The sequence below is a fragment of the Peromyscus maniculatus genome, chromosome 10 (assembly GCF_049852395.1).
Source record: "Peromyscus maniculatus bairdii isolate BWxNUB_F1_BW_parent chromosome 10, HU_Pman_BW_mat_3.1, whole genome shotgun sequence".
NCBI classification, from domain to species: domain Eukaryota; kingdom Metazoa; phylum Chordata; class Mammalia; order Rodentia; family Cricetidae; genus Peromyscus; species Peromyscus maniculatus.
Genome location: NC_134861.1, coordinates 31635126 through 31652321, shown reverse-complemented (window position 1 = coordinate 31652321; position 17196 = coordinate 31635126). Strand labels below are relative to the sequence as shown.

The 17196-nt window shown below is 35.2% G+C and overlaps 1 protein-coding gene across 10 annotated transcripts in view; it reads right to left on the bottom strand.

Moving 5' to 3' along the window:
* Ccdc88a (coiled-coil and HOOK domain protein 88A) overlaps positions 1–17196 on the bottom strand; it is a 157683-nt gene that overhangs the window by 77319 nt on the left and 63168 nt on the right. For all 10 annotated transcript variants that reach the window (XR_001576129.3, XR_013042861.1, XR_013042862.1 and 7 more), the window contains exons 4-8: positions 16113–16182; positions 13880–13938; positions 9651–9734; positions 8694–8834; positions 1566–1738 (exon numbers count right to left, since the gene is read on the bottom strand). Coding sequence is in view for 7 of the 10 variants with exons in the window: in XM_006993183.4 (XP_006993245.1) it covers positions 1566–1738; positions 8694–8834; positions 9651–9734; positions 13880–13938; positions 16113–16182 (527 nt within the window). In the remaining 3 variants the exon portion in view is untranslated. The remainder of the gene's footprint in view (positions 1–1565; positions 1739–8693; positions 8835–9650; positions 9735–13879; positions 13939–16112; positions 16183–17196) is intronic.

Sequence of the window (17196 nt, the reverse complement as noted above, 5' to 3'; positions counted from 1 at the left end):
AACTACTGAAGGAAGTCTTCAAAAATGTCAATTATTGTGTAAAAAGTTTAATTTATAAAGAATTAGTTATTCCATCTAATCACAAATTATACTTTTACTCTATAAATCAAAATCAATTATACTATTTGGTATTACCCATAAATGAGCATGCATCAGTTAATAGTTAATACAAATTATATTCTAGTTGTTTATTTTATAGTTTCCATTAGTTATAAAGCAATCTGGACCTTTTGTTTTTTAAAATCAAGGTTTCTGCTGCTAATCCACTACAGGAATTATCTGTTCCCATTAAAACAAAAGAAAGACTTAGTACATGCCATCTTAAGAAATATATAAAAGAACACATTTTCAAAAATATTAGATGGGATTTGATGAAATGCTAGTTACTGAAAATACTTGCTGCATGCATCTGGTATCTTTACTCACTTAAAAGCATCCACTTATATTTTTAAATCATTACACATGAAAACAATTTTTGTCAATCTTCTAAGGTTGTTTGAATTTTTAATATATTCCAAGGCCAAGTAAATTCTATTTGAAAATTAAACTCTAATATAATGCAACATGGTAAATGAATTCACAGCCATCACTGCAGTTCTAATTGCATGCTTCATCTAAAGACTAGAGAAGATTGGGCTAAATTATATGGAAAGAACTAGTGTTCACTGTTTAGGCTATCCATTAGCTGCCAGTCAAACTAATAACAGCAATCTCTTCCCTAATTTTCCTGGTGCAGCTGTTTATAGAATATCCTGGGTGTGTTCACTTCAATAGACACATAATAATGCAGACATCCACAAATGAAAGCTGTATTTTTTTTTGTTTTCAAATTTTCCTACAGACTATTTAATGCTTTTCCTACCTTGAATATCCAATTCACTTTTCTAAGTTACTTTAAATAATCAATAAACAAAAGTAATTACTATCTTGTGTGTTTAAATTTAAAACCTACATTCTGAAGCTAAAATTCCAGGAAAACAAATTTAAAAAAAGAGAGAGAGAAAAGCCATAAATCCAAAATCCTTTATTCTCCTTAAAGTACAAAATACAAAATCTTCAGCAAAGATTAGTCATGCTTTTACTGTGGTTCACTCAAGAATGAATATGTAAAATTTATATTCAATTTTTTGTAATGAGCTTTGGTAACTTAGTAAGTACAATTTTATCAGTACTAATATAATCTGAATATTTTATTAAGTAGAACTGGCACTTCAATGACTTAATGTAGTTGATACACATAAAGTTATTTTTGTAATATTACATGTCAACAATTCAGTCTTTGAAAACATTGTCATTATTACCATTATTCAGGCAGGGCTTCATATAGCCCAGGCTAAGCTCAGACTTACTTTGTATCTGAGGATGATCATGAACTGCTGTATTGTCCTGCTAAGACTTAAGTGTTAGGATTATAGATATTTTTTTCTCATTTTGACAAATACTAATAAATAATTCGATTTAGGTTAACAACAGAGGACAATTGGTCTATTATCAAACTTAAAATACTGCTAAAGCCATCTTTGTTACCACATAATTCCAATCAATATTGAAAGTGAGGGACTTACAATTCCTGCCTCAGTCTTCGGATCTTGGCCTTAGCATCAGCCAGTTCCACCGAGAGGTGCTGTCGACTTTCTGTTCGCTTCATGCCAGGAGAACCACAGGGTGACTGTGCAGACGAAGAGGCATGTGGTAGAAAATGAAGACCATCTCGCTCTTCAGATAGCTCTATGATAGTCTAAGAATTACAGGGGTAAACACAGAAACAGTTTTAGTGTTCCACACATCAGTAACCTAGACACAGCAACACTAATCACTGAACATTCTATAAAATAAAACAACTCATTGATCAAAAGCATCTCAACTCTGCCAGGAAAGGTGTGTAATCCTTGAGTCCCACCCAGCACTTGGGATGCACAGACAGAGACAGTAGATCACTGTGAGACTGAGGCAAGCCTGGTCTACCCCATGAGTTTCGGTTCAGCCAGGGCTACATAGTGAGGCCTTGTCTCAGAAACAAAGAAATAACAATTATGAAAACTACATTTTAACTTTGTCATATTAGCTGTCATTTCAAGTTTTATTCAACAGTTCATTGTTGTAGATTATTTTAAGGTGTGTTACTTTTGTTTATGCTCTGGAACATTTGTTTAATGATGCAAAGCTGTGTTACATTTGTTTGATTAAATAAAATTCACCCGAGGTCAGGAGGCTGAGTAAGCACAACTAGCTGACAGGAAGTGGTAAAAAGGAGCCAAGCAGAGAAGGGATTTTAAGTACGGGTGAAAAAAGGCACAAGGGCTTTTTGGAGGCAAGCAAGGAGAGGAGGTGAGTTACTTGCTATTCAGCCTCTCTGAAGAACAGAATTCCACCTTAACCTTTTAATCTCGTGTTCTTTAGAGGGACAGAGATTTAGTTAAGTTCCCTTCGTAGCTCTGAAAGAGTTGGAGCTGGATGGAACAGATTTCCTTCAGGCCATGGCTCTCAAGGCCTAATCACTGCTGGTAGCAGCGGTGTTGCTGATTCAGACAGCGGTGGCTTAAAAGGCAGCAACAATTTTTTAAAAAGGACAACAGGTATTTAGCAAATTAACACAGAAACATGTCAATGCTTTTTTTTTCTATCCTTAGATTTTTAAATAAAAGAAATCACATGACAAAATAATAAGATAACAACTGTTGGAAAGGCATAAAAGACATGCTGACACAGGAAAGAAAACCAGAGAGCGATTTGTCTAGAACCGTGCTATCCAATTACAATAGCCAGTAACACAAGTGGTTATTTAATAAAAATTTGAACAGCTCAAAATTCAGTTCTTCAGTCACATGCACTAGGTTTCAAGTACAAAACAGGTATCTGTTGCTAGTTGTTACTGTACTGAACAGTCTAGGGATATAATCTGGTCATCATTGCAGAATTAGACAATACCGTTTTATCATTCTATAATCCTAGAGGAAGCAATTGCTAGAGAGAATAAGATCTTAAAGGGAGGTCAGATGACTGAGGCACAAAGATTGTATGCTAACACAAAGATTGTATGCTAACTAACTAATAGTAATGTTGAGACTGCCTGGTAGCCCATCCATTGTTTATCCTATGTTCCATGTTTTTTAATACTGTACTGCTTTCCATATCAAGGCTTCCCCAATCCTTTCTCCAATGACCCTTAGTGAGGCATAAACCTTTATATTTTCCTAAATTTCAGCATTATAGATTAAGTATGTAGCCATCCTACATTTTCTACAACCGTAGGAGGAAGGGTAAGGTTTTAGGTCTGAGCTCTGACCTCTTGGCTTTCTTTTTTACATTGGTTCTGTGTTTCTTATTTAATAAGACGGTTGGTTACATCTACAGAAAGGGTGGCATTACTATGTTGGGACCATGAAATCATCATATTCCTTATCACCAAGTCTACTGTGGGAGGCCAGCTCCCACCTTTTACAGGGTTTCTATGAGAAATAAGGAATTAGTAGATAGAAAGATGGCAGAGATGAGACAGACAAAAACACAGGATAGCTTTGGGAAGATCCAGGTCAATACCCAACAGGCCCACTGTCTCTTCAAAAGGGTTTTTTAATAACCAAGGGGTGGGGTAGATCAAAGCACATCGCAAGCCAAGTGCAGCCCTTTCCAAATACCTGGTAACCACGCCCATGGTCCAATCATTCCCTATGAAGCCCTGTTGGGTAAAGCAAGCTCAGATCTCACTGGAAACCTCTGGGCTCCCACAGTCTACCCTCATCATTTGTTTCTTATTTAAAAATTTAAAAAAGATTTGTTCATTTTATTTTAGATGTGAACGTTTTGCCTGAATGTATGTGTACCATATGCATGCCTAGTGCCCATTGAAGTTAGAACATGGCATTGGATCTCCTGGAACTGGGCGTTATAGATGGATGTGAACCACCATATGGGTGCTGAGACTCAAACCTGGATCTTCCACAAGAGCAACAAGTGCTCTTAAATGCTGAGCCATCTCTCTAACTACATTTTTTGTTTTGTTTTAACCACATAGCAGGATTCATTTTTTCATCCTTGGGATATTTCAGCATCTCTGTCTTACAGCTTTAATAAACTTCAGAGAGTACTGTCCAAGTTCATCATCTCTCTACAACTCCATGTCCACTACTTACTCAATAAATAGAAGTTTCTCCAGTAAAGGAATCAACTCTTTCGTAGTATGTTTCTTTTACTATCATTGCTCCTATATGACCACACCTACCCTTGAACCTTTTTATCACTCAACTGCCTCTTCTGGACATGCAAGAGATTATTTCTAACTACTCTAGAGTTCCTACAGTCTGTTACTACAGTTAAGCTTCTTATGAGTCCTTTTCCACTTTTAATTTTAATATTATCAGTTTATTGTCTGACAATTACTTACACCTTTTTCCCTTAACATTCTCCAACAAGATCTCATTTAGCACTGTAATTTTCATAAAGGTCTATTTTAGATATAAGAAACTGAGAATTATATAGACCAGTGTAAACCAAAGTCATACAATCAATTATGGGTACTATAGCAATTAAATTTCAAGTTGACATATATATGTTCAACGTGCTTTTTGTAAAAATGCTACAATAAATTTGCTTTATGTATATTTTTACAAAATAAAATTCAAGGTTGACTATAGCCATATTTTTTTCCTGGTTTTCTTCTTTGATTGATTGTTTGTTTGTTTGTTTGTTTGTTTGTTTGTTTGTTTTGAGACAGGGTTTCATATAGCTCAGGATGGTCTCAAACTTGGTGTGTAGCCAAGGCTGGCTTTGAACTCCTGAACCTCCTACCTCTACCTCCATAGTTCTGAGATTACAGGTGTACACTACCACATCTGACTTTTTTATTCCAGTTCTAAAGTAATAGAACTTGAAGAGAGTCCTAGATCTTACCATCCATCTTTTTTTGTTTTTTTTTGAAACAGGGTTTCTCTGTGTAGCTTTGGAGCCTGTCCTGGAACTCACTCTTGTAGCTCAGGCTGGCACTGAACTCACAGATATCTGTCTGCCTCTGCCTCCCGAGTACTGGGATTAAAGGCATGTGCCACCACCATCCAGCTTGCCATCCATTTTTAATGAAGCTCTCTATACCATGCAACAATCCTTTTACTTAATTATTTATTTTTGGGCAAATTGTCCCATAAGGACTTTGTAGATGATTTCCTTTCCTCTGTTTAAGCTTCCAACTAAAAACTGCTAACATTGCTTTTCAACCAATGACCTCTTATCCAACTAATCACCTAGGACTAGCTGCTTCATTATTATATTTTTTACTCAAAACATATTCTGCATATCCTTATACTTTTCCTTCCTTTTCTTCCAAGATATGCACACAGCTTCGATGTTAAAAGAAAAAAGAGAGAGAAACACCAAATTCCTTCCTTGCTACTTTTGAAGGTGGCGTTATATGTTCTTGCCACACACCTGTCCTCCCACCCAGAAGCACATCCCAATTTCCCTGTCTTTATGGATAATGCAATGTTACTCTCCATATCGGACGAAGGCTCTGTTTCCACAGTCAACTTTATGTTCAGTTACTGTTGTCTTACTTATCTTTAATTTTGCTAACATTTTCTGGTTTTAATAACAGTACCTAGGAAATAATATTTAACGAACATTTGGTTCCTACACAAACTGACTAGTACCTAATTATATACTAACCTTCATTTTTACTTACAAATAATGTAGTTTTTTCTCAATAAATCAGAAATCATCTTTGTTACTCCTCCCTTTTATCTTTCATCCTCTCATCCAGCATAGTATGACGCACACAAAGAGGTGGTAAACATATTTCACTAAACTAATACACAAGTAATGCAGAGCCAAGAAAAGAACAGCTGTTCGTGGTGGTGTATGCCAATAATCAATGGGTCAGGGCAGCCTGGGGCTATACTTTATATAAGGGCAGAGCCAGAAATTTATATAAAGTGTATCACAACAAGGCTCGTGACAGATGAAACTTAAAAATATCTGGTGATTGTATGGTTAAGTTGGCTATTACTAAGGGGTATTTAAAGAAATTCCCGTGGGTGGGCAAAGTGGTACATGTTGTTAATCATGGCACTCAGGAAGCAGAGGCAGGTGGATCTCTGTGAGCTCTAGGGCAGCCAGAGCAACATAGTGAAGCCTATTTCAAAAAAAGGAAAAAGGAAAGAAATTTCCAAGGTCAAAATATATAATGTACTAATATACAAGCAGGAAATAATTCTCTATGTTTAAAGCAAGGTCTTCTTTAAAAAGTGGTTTATTTTTACTAACATTTACATATAAACTGGCTTAATGAACAAATTTTGTTTTATCAAGGTAATTTCTTGTGTATTCCATTGAATTTTACATTTTTATTACTTAATTTTACATTTTTTAAAGATTTATTTATTTATTTATTATGTATACAGCATATGTGTCTGCAGGCCAGAAGAGAGCACTAGATCTTATTATAGATGGTTGTGAGCCACCATGTGGTTGCTGGGAATTGAACTCAGGACCTCTGGAAGAGCAGTCAGTGCTCTTAACCTCTGAGCCATCTCTCCAGCCCCCAATTTTACATTTTTATTACTTAGAGAAAGCAAATCTTAAAAGGAGTTTTAATCCTCTGACTTTAAAAGAGAATTTAATGATTATTTTATGACTTTGGATAAATACATATTGATTATATTTGCTGCCTTTATGTCTATAATTATGGATGCATATATATATATGAGGGCTTAATATGCAATATACCTAAGTTTTGCATAAATGTCATGGAAATTTTGTAGTTAGAGGAACATAAGTTTAATATATGCAAAGATAAAGTAAGTGCTGTTTTTATAAAATATGAATTGCATCTCGATCTGAAACGGCCCGAAAGCTCTTGGGTCTGTCTTCCAGTTGTACTTATTACCATTCAGATGAAAGGACTATATTATTTGGCTAGTCCTTCTATTTGAAACCTGGTCTACATGTGTTTGCTTTAATTAAATGTTTTCCGACTGTATATGTGAGATGTACTTGTTCATCAAGTACTAAGTTATTTATGGCTGACTACTGCTGTTTTCTAAACTTGTAAGAGGTCTAAACCTATAACAAGCTAAGTATACATAAAACTTCTGTACATTACTGCCTTTTCCTATACTATGTTCCTCCACTACACATTTTTTTCTAAAATACAAATTTTAGAATACTTTACCAAGTTGGTATCACCTAAAAATTATTAGCAATGGTAAACTTTTCAAATTTAAGTGTGCTCCCAATTGTATCACAACCATCATTTTGCATAGAAATAATTAAACATACCTAAGTGTTTTAAACTTCAAGCAGTTAGACAATGGTCACCAGGAGGCCTGATAATAATAATGTATGTAATAAAACTAAAGAGACTTTTGTAAACTGCTAAACTTTCTTTGGTTATAACTGTTGACTGTTGACATTTTACAGGAGTTTAATTTTCAAAGCAACCTGAGCAATAGTCTGAGATGCTAGAACATCACATAAAGAGTAGACGAAGTTATGTTTAGAGATAGTTTGCAGGTAAACTCAGCCTAAGGCCTTTCCTCGAGATCTGTCAGCTGTTTCAATGTGACCAATGAGGTCTCTGGGACAGGCCTGGCTGCTCACACCAAAAATCATGGCACTTGGGAAGTGGAAGCAAGAAGGGGAACTCGTGGTCATCCTCAGATACATACTAACTAACTTTGAGATCAGCCTGGGAGATGTGAGACCTTATAAAATAATTTTAAAGAACAAAATAAAAGCACTGACTCCCTAACTGCTTGTCACCTCCCCTACCAACATGGGATCAGATGGGCAACAAAACCAAGAAATCTAGCAAATTCTTGTGCTTCAAGGCAATGGTTTTTCCACTTATATCAACTATATATTCAGTCACACTTCTGCACTATTGCCAAAGTAATGGGGTGACTTGAAAAACACACAGGTATAAAAATCAGAATAATAATCATTTAAAAAGAAAAAGAGAAAAGACTTAATAATACTGTGCTTATTAGATATCCAAGGTTCTTTTATTTCCTTTCTAATTCCTGTGTTTTGCGCGCGCGCGCGCGCGCACACACACACACACACACACACACACACCAAACGAACAAAAACAATAACAACAACAAAAGAAAGACATTATAGTTGGTACAGCATGTAGGTTTCACATCTGCAAATTAAACCCACTGTGGATGGAAAGTAATAAGGGAAAAATCCCTGTGTTTGTATTGCACATGTACAGACTTTTTCTTGTTATCACTTTTTAAATAATACAGAATAACAACTATTTGTCTATTATTTACATACTATTCATTATTATAGGTAATTAAAAGATGATTTACAATATACAAGATATTTGTAGTTTTATAAGTAAACACTGTAACACCCCCCCCACCCCCTTTTTAAAAGAGACTCAGCATTCATGGCTTTAGTATCCTTTTTTTTTTTTAAAGGTTTTTGTGACAGAGTTTCTCTGTGTAGCCCTGGCTGTCCTGAAACTCTTTAGACCAGGCTGGCCTCGAACTCAGAGGTCCACTGTCCTGGACCTGCCAAGTACTGGGATTGACTGTAGTATCTTAAGAAGGTCCTAGAACCAATATGCCCCACAGACACCAAAGGATGATTATAGTTGATCACCTATCCCAAGAAACAGGGTATACATTCTAGAAAACTATTTTTTTTTCTTTTAAGAAAGCAAACTTCCATGATACAATGATAGAACCAACCTCTGAATGTTCGTCTCTCTCATCTATCAGTCTTTTTAGATGTGATAACATATTCTTCAAGAGTGGTTCTATATCTTCCTGAGACATATCTGTCACCTCCATCCATTGCAGATCAAATACATTTTCCTGATTATGAGTTACCTTTAGAGAGGAAAGCAAAATAAACAATCGAAGAATGGCTAATACTTAAATACTGATTTTAGTACAAAATTAGTTCAACTATAAAAGCAGAAAGAAGTAGATTTCAAATTGATGACAAAACTAAACATTTTAACAGAACAAATAAATTCTCATCTGGATTCTGAAGTTAAATAAGGGAAAAAGATGATATATGAAATACAGTCATCTGAGAATATTTTAAATAATACCAATTTTCACAATTTTAAAATTCTCTCCCAAAAGGTAAAATTTAATATATAGCCTAATTCTAAAAAGACATTATAAGATTTAAAGCTCATGAGTAAATAGTTATGGAAGTAGAAGCTTTTAAAATAAATTTTAATTAAAAATTACATTAACATCAATATTGACATGGTACATTATGCCTCAGATTTGTTTTTATACAAATATTTTTTAAAAAAATCAATGTATTTGTGGAATTCAAATAACAGCTCAATAAAAATGACCATTCATTTAAGAGAAAAGTCCAATAGACTAAGTTTATTGTCTTTATCCCTATCATTCATTCTGTGCTACCTAATAAAGACATAAACGTTATTCCTCAACATTCATGTCCTTATAGACAAAAGAGAGAGCAAATGTGTAGTAAGCATTGTGCCATAAATAAGTCAATTCACTGATGGAATTATCTCTAAAGAAAAGAATTTTACATAAAAATAAGTTTGATTTACATTTGATCTTTAATTGTTCTTGTTTATCTTGTATTTGTGGAGATAATATTTTAAAAACACACTGCAAACTTCATAAAAATACATTAAAATATATATAAGTAGTTACCTCTTGAATATGTGCGGCAACTGCTGCTTTTGTATCAAAATCTAAACCTTGAATTCGTTCAATAAATTCTTCCTTTTTCTGACACTGAAATAAATGGAGGGGGAACCATTCAGCCTCTGTATTGCCCTTAAAATGCTATATATAAATAAGCCTCAAGCTTTACAATATTTCAACAGCACAGTAGGGTTTTGTTCTACATTTAAACGACTTCTCAGATAACTCACCTAATGAAGATACAATGATTTTAAAATATTTAAGAGCCAGGCACTGAACTCTACAGTTTTATGCTGGAAAGTTCTGAAGTAGGAACATATTACACTGTGCATCTGAGGTCAGGATATTATTATGCTAACTTAACAAACAGAGAAGTAAAGAATCAAGAACTTGTTTCAGAGAGAACAAGTCACTTGCCAAAACCCACAGTGAGTCAGTGGCAGAATTCGGAATACTGCCAAAACGCTCAGTCAGTCCCTGACTGTCACCAAACAACACTGCCTTTCTTCTGTGGAAAAAAAAATTCAGCAATTTTTACTTCAAGCCTACAATTTATTCTCTCATATTCAGCCTATCAATCTTAATAAAAGAAACAAACTCCGATGGCCCAGGTCAACATTTATAAGGTAATATAATAAATATCTGGTTTGTTTCTACTCTAACAAAGTAACCAGGGGCAAAATTTAATAATTATGAATACACATGTAATCAAATAGGAATAAGGCAGCAATTTCTTATTGTCAACATTTTATTTCAGCTAAGAACACAAAATCTAAACCTAACCTTTCCCCAATAATAATAAACAACAACACACATCGTTATCTCTGTCTCTGTCTCCATCTTGTCTATTACGATTCGACTGCTAATAGCTGTATTCTTGCAGCTACCAAATGAGAGGTGCATACAAATGGACAGCACTGCCTTGTGCCAAGCTAAGATGCATCTCCTGGGCCAATTACAGAGCCAATGAAAACAATAAACCCTAAAGAAGAAAAACTGGCTCTTTGATCATTAAGAAACAAACCTCTGATTCAAGCTAGTCAAGTTGTTAATGCTCTATTTCTGTCATTACACAATCTGAACATACTCTATACTTTCATCCGGAGTTCTACATCCCAGTCAAAACTAAAGTATTGTTATGATATAAAAATGTTTAAAGTAAATTACCAGGAAAACACAATTCCTAGGTATGATTAGGAACTGAGGAGTTTGGGAGGAAATGGAATAGGGATCAATAGGCTGAAAAGCACTAACTTTTTTTGGTCTAGAAATACTAAATAGGTCTGTAAGAACAACTGAGAATTAACTTTCTCACTGTATATTCACAGCATATGTAAACTAGTTTTTCAGAGACAGCAATCCATTTCTGTAATTACTGACTTATGAATAGTTTTTTAGCCAATCAGAACATAAAATGGCAGGGTTATTATGAAATGTAATAATTAAAATTCATGCAGAGTACCCCAGTTCAACCATCTTATGGTTTTTCTGCTATAGTTATTAAAAGAAATTCACATTTCCTTTTATAAGCCCCACAAGCCTGTTTCTTCACTAGCACTACCTTGAGAAACTCACCATTTATACAGGACAATATTCACTAACGAAGGTGGTTTTTAAAGCGAATGCAGCATAAGTAGTTGTAAATGAGTAAAAATAGTGTTTCCAACTAAAGACCTGATGACCAAATTAGAATAGCACCAAAAACAGACACCATATTTATCTTAATATTTAATCAGTTGTTAAGTAAACAATTGTGTACAACATATTATAGCAATGTAATGACTTAATTTATAGATGAACACTGCCCCCACAGTGGTTACTAGAGGCTAGAAAGGGTGTTAAGTAGAGGAAGATGGTGGGAATACATTAGATCGGGGGAATGGGGGGGCTGCTAACGGATACAAGTATACATACAGACGGACAGGATGATAACTTATGTCATATATACTACAGTAGGATCATTATGGTAGACAACAATTAACTGAGCATTTCAAAATGACCAGTACAGAGGATTCTGTATGCCCTTAAAACAAAGAAATAATGTATTGAGGTGGTAGGTATACCAGTAATCCTGATCTGATCATTACCTACCGTGTGTGTAGTGTGTGTGTGTGTGTGTGTGTGTGTGTGTGTGTGTGTGTTTGTGTGTGTGTGTGTCTACACACACACACATATATATATATATCTCCATATACACACTCATACACATCTCCATATATATAGTCACACTGATTCACATACATGTTTAATTACTTCACGTAAATTAAATATTGTATCTCCAAAGCAGTAAGCTCTAAAAGCCAACACAATCAAGAATATAAAATGTATGTAAATACATGTGAAATATTACTAGTGAACTTATTTGTTTGTTTACAAAAATCTCAATTCATAGGCTGGGTGCATAGCTCAGCTGGGAAAGTGCTTTCCTAGCATAGACAAATACAAAGGTTCAACTCAAGCACTGTAAACATTGGGTATGGTGGTGCATGCCTGTAATCCCAGCATTGGAAGATGGAAGTAGAGGAATCAGAAATTTAAGGTCAACCAGGCTGAATAACAAGTTTGAGGCCAGTTCTGAGATACATGAAACCCTGTCTCAAAAAAAGGGAAAACAAGCCCTAAAACAAAACCCAAAATATTTCACTCTATGAAGAGCTAGGATAACTGTACACTGAAATAATTCATTTTTTAAAAAATTAGTGGGCTTCAGATACAGCTCAAGGGGTGGTAAAGTATTTGCCATACAAGCTTGATAACTTGCTGTCAGAACCCTGGATGTGGTAAGGTATATCTGTAATCCCAGTGTTCTCACAGAGCTTGCAGGCAGAGACAGAACTCCTGAAACTAAAAAAACTGCTGTAGGCACACGTGAACAATCTCAACAAGGTTGTTCTCTTTCTTCCACAAGTGTGTCATGGCATGTTCATGTGCATGCACACACACACACGTTTTTAAGTTAATTAAATGGAAAATCTAGTATAGTAGATTTGGAAGTCATGCCAGTGTTCTTTAGCCTACTAGCAAATTGACTTAAGTCTAAAGTGACTATCTCAATTTGTTGCAGTTACATATGCTCCCACTCTAATTATTAAAGTAGCATACTAGACTCACAAATATCCAACTTCTAAAATAACTTAAATATTTATCCAAGCACTAATCTTATTTGAGGATTAAGAAAACCTTTATAAGATATAACACCTGGCAAACGATACAGTCAATAAATCTTGGCTATCATTATTGATAAAAGAGCAATAAGACTGAGTGTGTTGTTAGGAAAGTCTTGCTGGGTACACTGGCGTGAAACTCTAATTCCAATGCTGGGAAGCAGAGATGAGAGGATCCCTGGGACCTGACGGCTGGCTAGCAAGTACAGCTGAATCAGGGAGTGCTAGGTTCAGTGAGACACCCTATCTCAAGAAATAAGGTGACTGACACCTGATACTGATCTCTGACCTTCACATGCCTACATGCATACGTGCAGTCATGTACATAAACAAATACCACACACAAAAACATTTCCCACAAAGTCTCTCTTTTTACAATTATTTTTATGTGGAAGAGAGTTTGCCTGCATGTATGTCTGTGTGCCATGTGCATTCCTGGTGCCCACAAAGGCCAGAAGAGGGTGTTGGGAGTCCATGAGAGTGGAGTTAAAGACAGCTATGAGCTACCATGTGGGTGCTGGGAAACAAGCCTGGGTCCTCAGGAAGAGCAGCCCAAATCCTCTTTTAATTGTTAGTCCCTCTTCTTCTCCTAAGCCATAAGCTTGCACAAGCAAACCAGAAGAGGGGTTTGGCAGATTCCTCCATCTTCAGAGGCATAAGATCTGAGTTTTTAATACATGACACTGATGCTATAACTTTTGAAATAAAATAAATGTTCTTATACATAATTTCTTTTTAAGGTGATATACTTAAAATTATCAAGTCTTTCAGAAAACTAGATAAACCCTCAAGAACACTTTATAAGAATGAAAATCTGAAGAAATATTTTTTTTTATGGATTTCTTTTTCTTTCTTTTTTTTTTTAAATTTATTTATTTCTTATGTATACAGTGTTCTGCTTGCATAACTTCAATATCCCTTCAGGCCAGAAGAGGGAGCCAGATCTCATTACAGATGGTTGTGAGCCACCATGTGGTTGCTGGGAATTGAACTCAGGACCTCTGGAAGAACAGCCAGTGCTCTTAACCTCTGAGCCATCTCTCCAGCCCCTGAAGAAATATTTTAACTTACCTGAACTGCACAACCCAGTAAGAGTAAAAGCAACTTTTTAACTTCTTCTGTGCCTTGTTCTGAAATAAAAACACTAGTAAGTACAACATTTAGCTTTGCTTCAACTCTTTCAAACACTAAACAATCTAGAGGCAATCACAGCGTCACAAAAAGATGAATTCTGTAAATAAACAATGAAACTTAAATATGTGGCTTATGTGTGTACAACGTGGTGCTAGCAGGAGACAGGCAAGGCTCTCCCTTCTGAAGAGTTACAGTGCTAAGGGTGCTCACTGCACCTGCTCCTTTTCTAGAAACAGTACTACACCAACACTTTAGATTATGCTGACATTAAGAGCATGCCAGAGTTGCTGCTTATGTGTCTGTTCCTCTTTAGCACTGTCTTACTAAAATACAAACATAATGGCTCATTTACCTATACAATTTAAATACATTTCTCATTACACACGTTCGTAAGGATCAGAACCTTAAATGCACATCACAGTGAGTCTAATACAATAAGCTGGGTATGGTAGTTCACACCTATAATGCCAGCACTCAAAAGACTAAAGTAGGAGAAATACATGAGGTACCCTGGGTTACATAGTGAGTTCCAGGCTAGTCTGGGTCTACAGTGTAAGATCCTACTTCACAATAATAAATTTTAAGAAATGAAAGAAATGTATGTTAAAAACTGGATAAAAGTTATCAGTCCAGAACAGAACTGCAGAACAACCCTTGTTAACAGCATTCAGTTAAGAATGTCTTAAAATATTCCGCTGAACATAACCACAAACACATAAAATTCAGAAAGATTTTCACTATCAGGTTAACTTAACTATGATGAATTTCAAATCTTCACATTAGAAACTTTCTCTTACTTTCCATGAAACTAATTCCTTCTAGACTTACTACGCCATTTTAACAATCAACACACACTCTGTAACTCTGGCCTCAGGTTGCTTTCCTTCTCCTCCTCAAGTCCTTAGTGAACCACTTCCATCACCACAGATGGATCTTACATCTGTCTATTCCTTCTGAACTAGTCACCATAAGTCCCAACTCTAACCCTGACAATTTTAAGAACAATTAACACTCTATATTTTTACATGCCTTAGTTTTTGTACATATCTCTGTCATGAATTATATGACCTAATAGTAATCTTTGGATCTTTCACCAAATCACAAGATCTCCTAGCACATAAACCATTTCTACCCTATGACTTGGTTGTTACTTACTAAATGCATATAGAATAAAAACTAATTCTATTGTACATGCTAATCTTCCTGTTTACTTGTATAACCAAACATCCTAGAGTATCCCCAAAGGTTATCTAGGTAATGGAATTCCTAATTGAGTTCACTACTAATGCATTTAATTGGTAGTTTCCTCTATAAAAACAGCTGCTTACACACTGCCTTTTATTTGGATTTTTGTTTCAACTGGGCAAGGGTTCAGGTAAAAGAAGACATATTCAATTTGAATACCATGTAGCCTGCAAGGATTAAGTCCTTTCCTGAAATGCTTCATAGCTGCTAGTTACTTGTTCAAACATTAAATTCTAGGGTGGATGGTTACAACAACTGTCTGGTTATGTGAGGCCCTATGAGCAAGTTCCAGAAACAGCAAAATACAAATAAAAATTAAATGTTAGTCAAGGATTGTAAGAGTGTTTGAGTATAATAATTTAAATAATCTAAAAAACTTCCTGTCATCTTTTCACTATGGAGTTGTTTAATATAAATTAAAATGTTGACCAGTAAAACTTTCAACTTAAAGGCTGGAATACTGCTCAATGATAAGCACTTGGCTAGTAGTTATGGTTCAAGACTCAATCCATACGATTATAAAAATGAACTAGCAAACAAACAACAAAAAAATTCAGAGCTCCAACAATTTTGGCAATAGTAAACAGGCATATAAATATAAAACTTAAAACAGATTCAACATCATTGTTTCTCTAATACAACTGCTTAGATTGAAATAATAAAAATCATAGCCATCACCCAAATACTAGTTTAACGTGGCAGGGAAAAACCACTGATTCAGTGTTGCATGTGTGTATCTCAACAACAACTTAAATATTGTCATCTTCTTTTCTCTCTACAAATAGGAATATCATTCCCAACTTTTCCTATGATGTTGTGGAAAATCTACTAAGAGTGGAGATAAATAATCAAGTCCTTGGTAAACATTACTAGTGTTACACAAACATAGGGCATTATTATCCCATTATACCAACTTAAAACTTACCAGAAAAGGGATTTTTGCCAATGATTAAGACATTTGGCAATGACATCATAATCAACTGCTGCAAAGTCTCCTGTAAAATGATATCCAGTAGTTAGTAACCACATGGCTAATGCTGACTATGTAAAGACTCACCAAGTTGTAATTTAGGATTTATGCACTCTTCTGTGGGTGTGCTATATTAAAACAAACATACAAGGGATCTATTATGTCTTACGTCTTTTGCACCTTATGAATTAAATAACTAAGTTATGGCAGACTTAAATGATCACGCATGGTGGCTCTTATCTATCACTCTCACACCTGTAAGTCTGAGAAAGGAGTTCTTTTTAGAAGTTTGAGACCAGCCGGGCTTAAATACTCAGCTATACACTGAAGCAAAATGAAGACTATCACTTAAAGTTTTTAAAAACATAGATATTTATTTTTAAAGCAATCACTACTTTTTTTCTTTTTAGTTTTTTGAGACAGAATTTCTCTGAGTAACAGCTCTGGCTGTCCTGGAACTCACTCTACAGATCAGGCTGGCCTCAAATTCACAGAGATCCTCCTGCCTCTGCCTCCCTAGTCTGGTATTAAAGTTGAGCACCATGCTACCACCACCTGGCAGCAATCACTATTTTGTCCATACCATACTTCATGACAATAACCTACCTCTGAGTAAAGAACTCTTCAATTCACCCTCATAAATAAAGCTTATGGAAAAAAAGTTTATCTTATAGACTTTACAGATAAATTATAAAAAACTTACTTTTGAGTAACATGAGCAATATTAACATTAGAAATTCTGTATCAGTCAACTGTTATAAGCAAAACTGCCCAAATGGATGATAATCTTTAGGATGATCTACAACTGGTTTTTGCATTCTTTTCTCAGTAACCCACCCCTCTCATTCTATTGTTTCCTAATTCTCCCAAGTCACTGTCCCATAATGAGAAGGGAACTTCATACTCCCTCATCACCACAGTCACCAGTGACCTCATGTAAACACACCCTCACCTTTACACTATGAGTCTGCTTATATTTTGAAATAATCGCAAAATTTAACACCATGTAAAATTATCACAGAATGTAAATGCTTAGTCT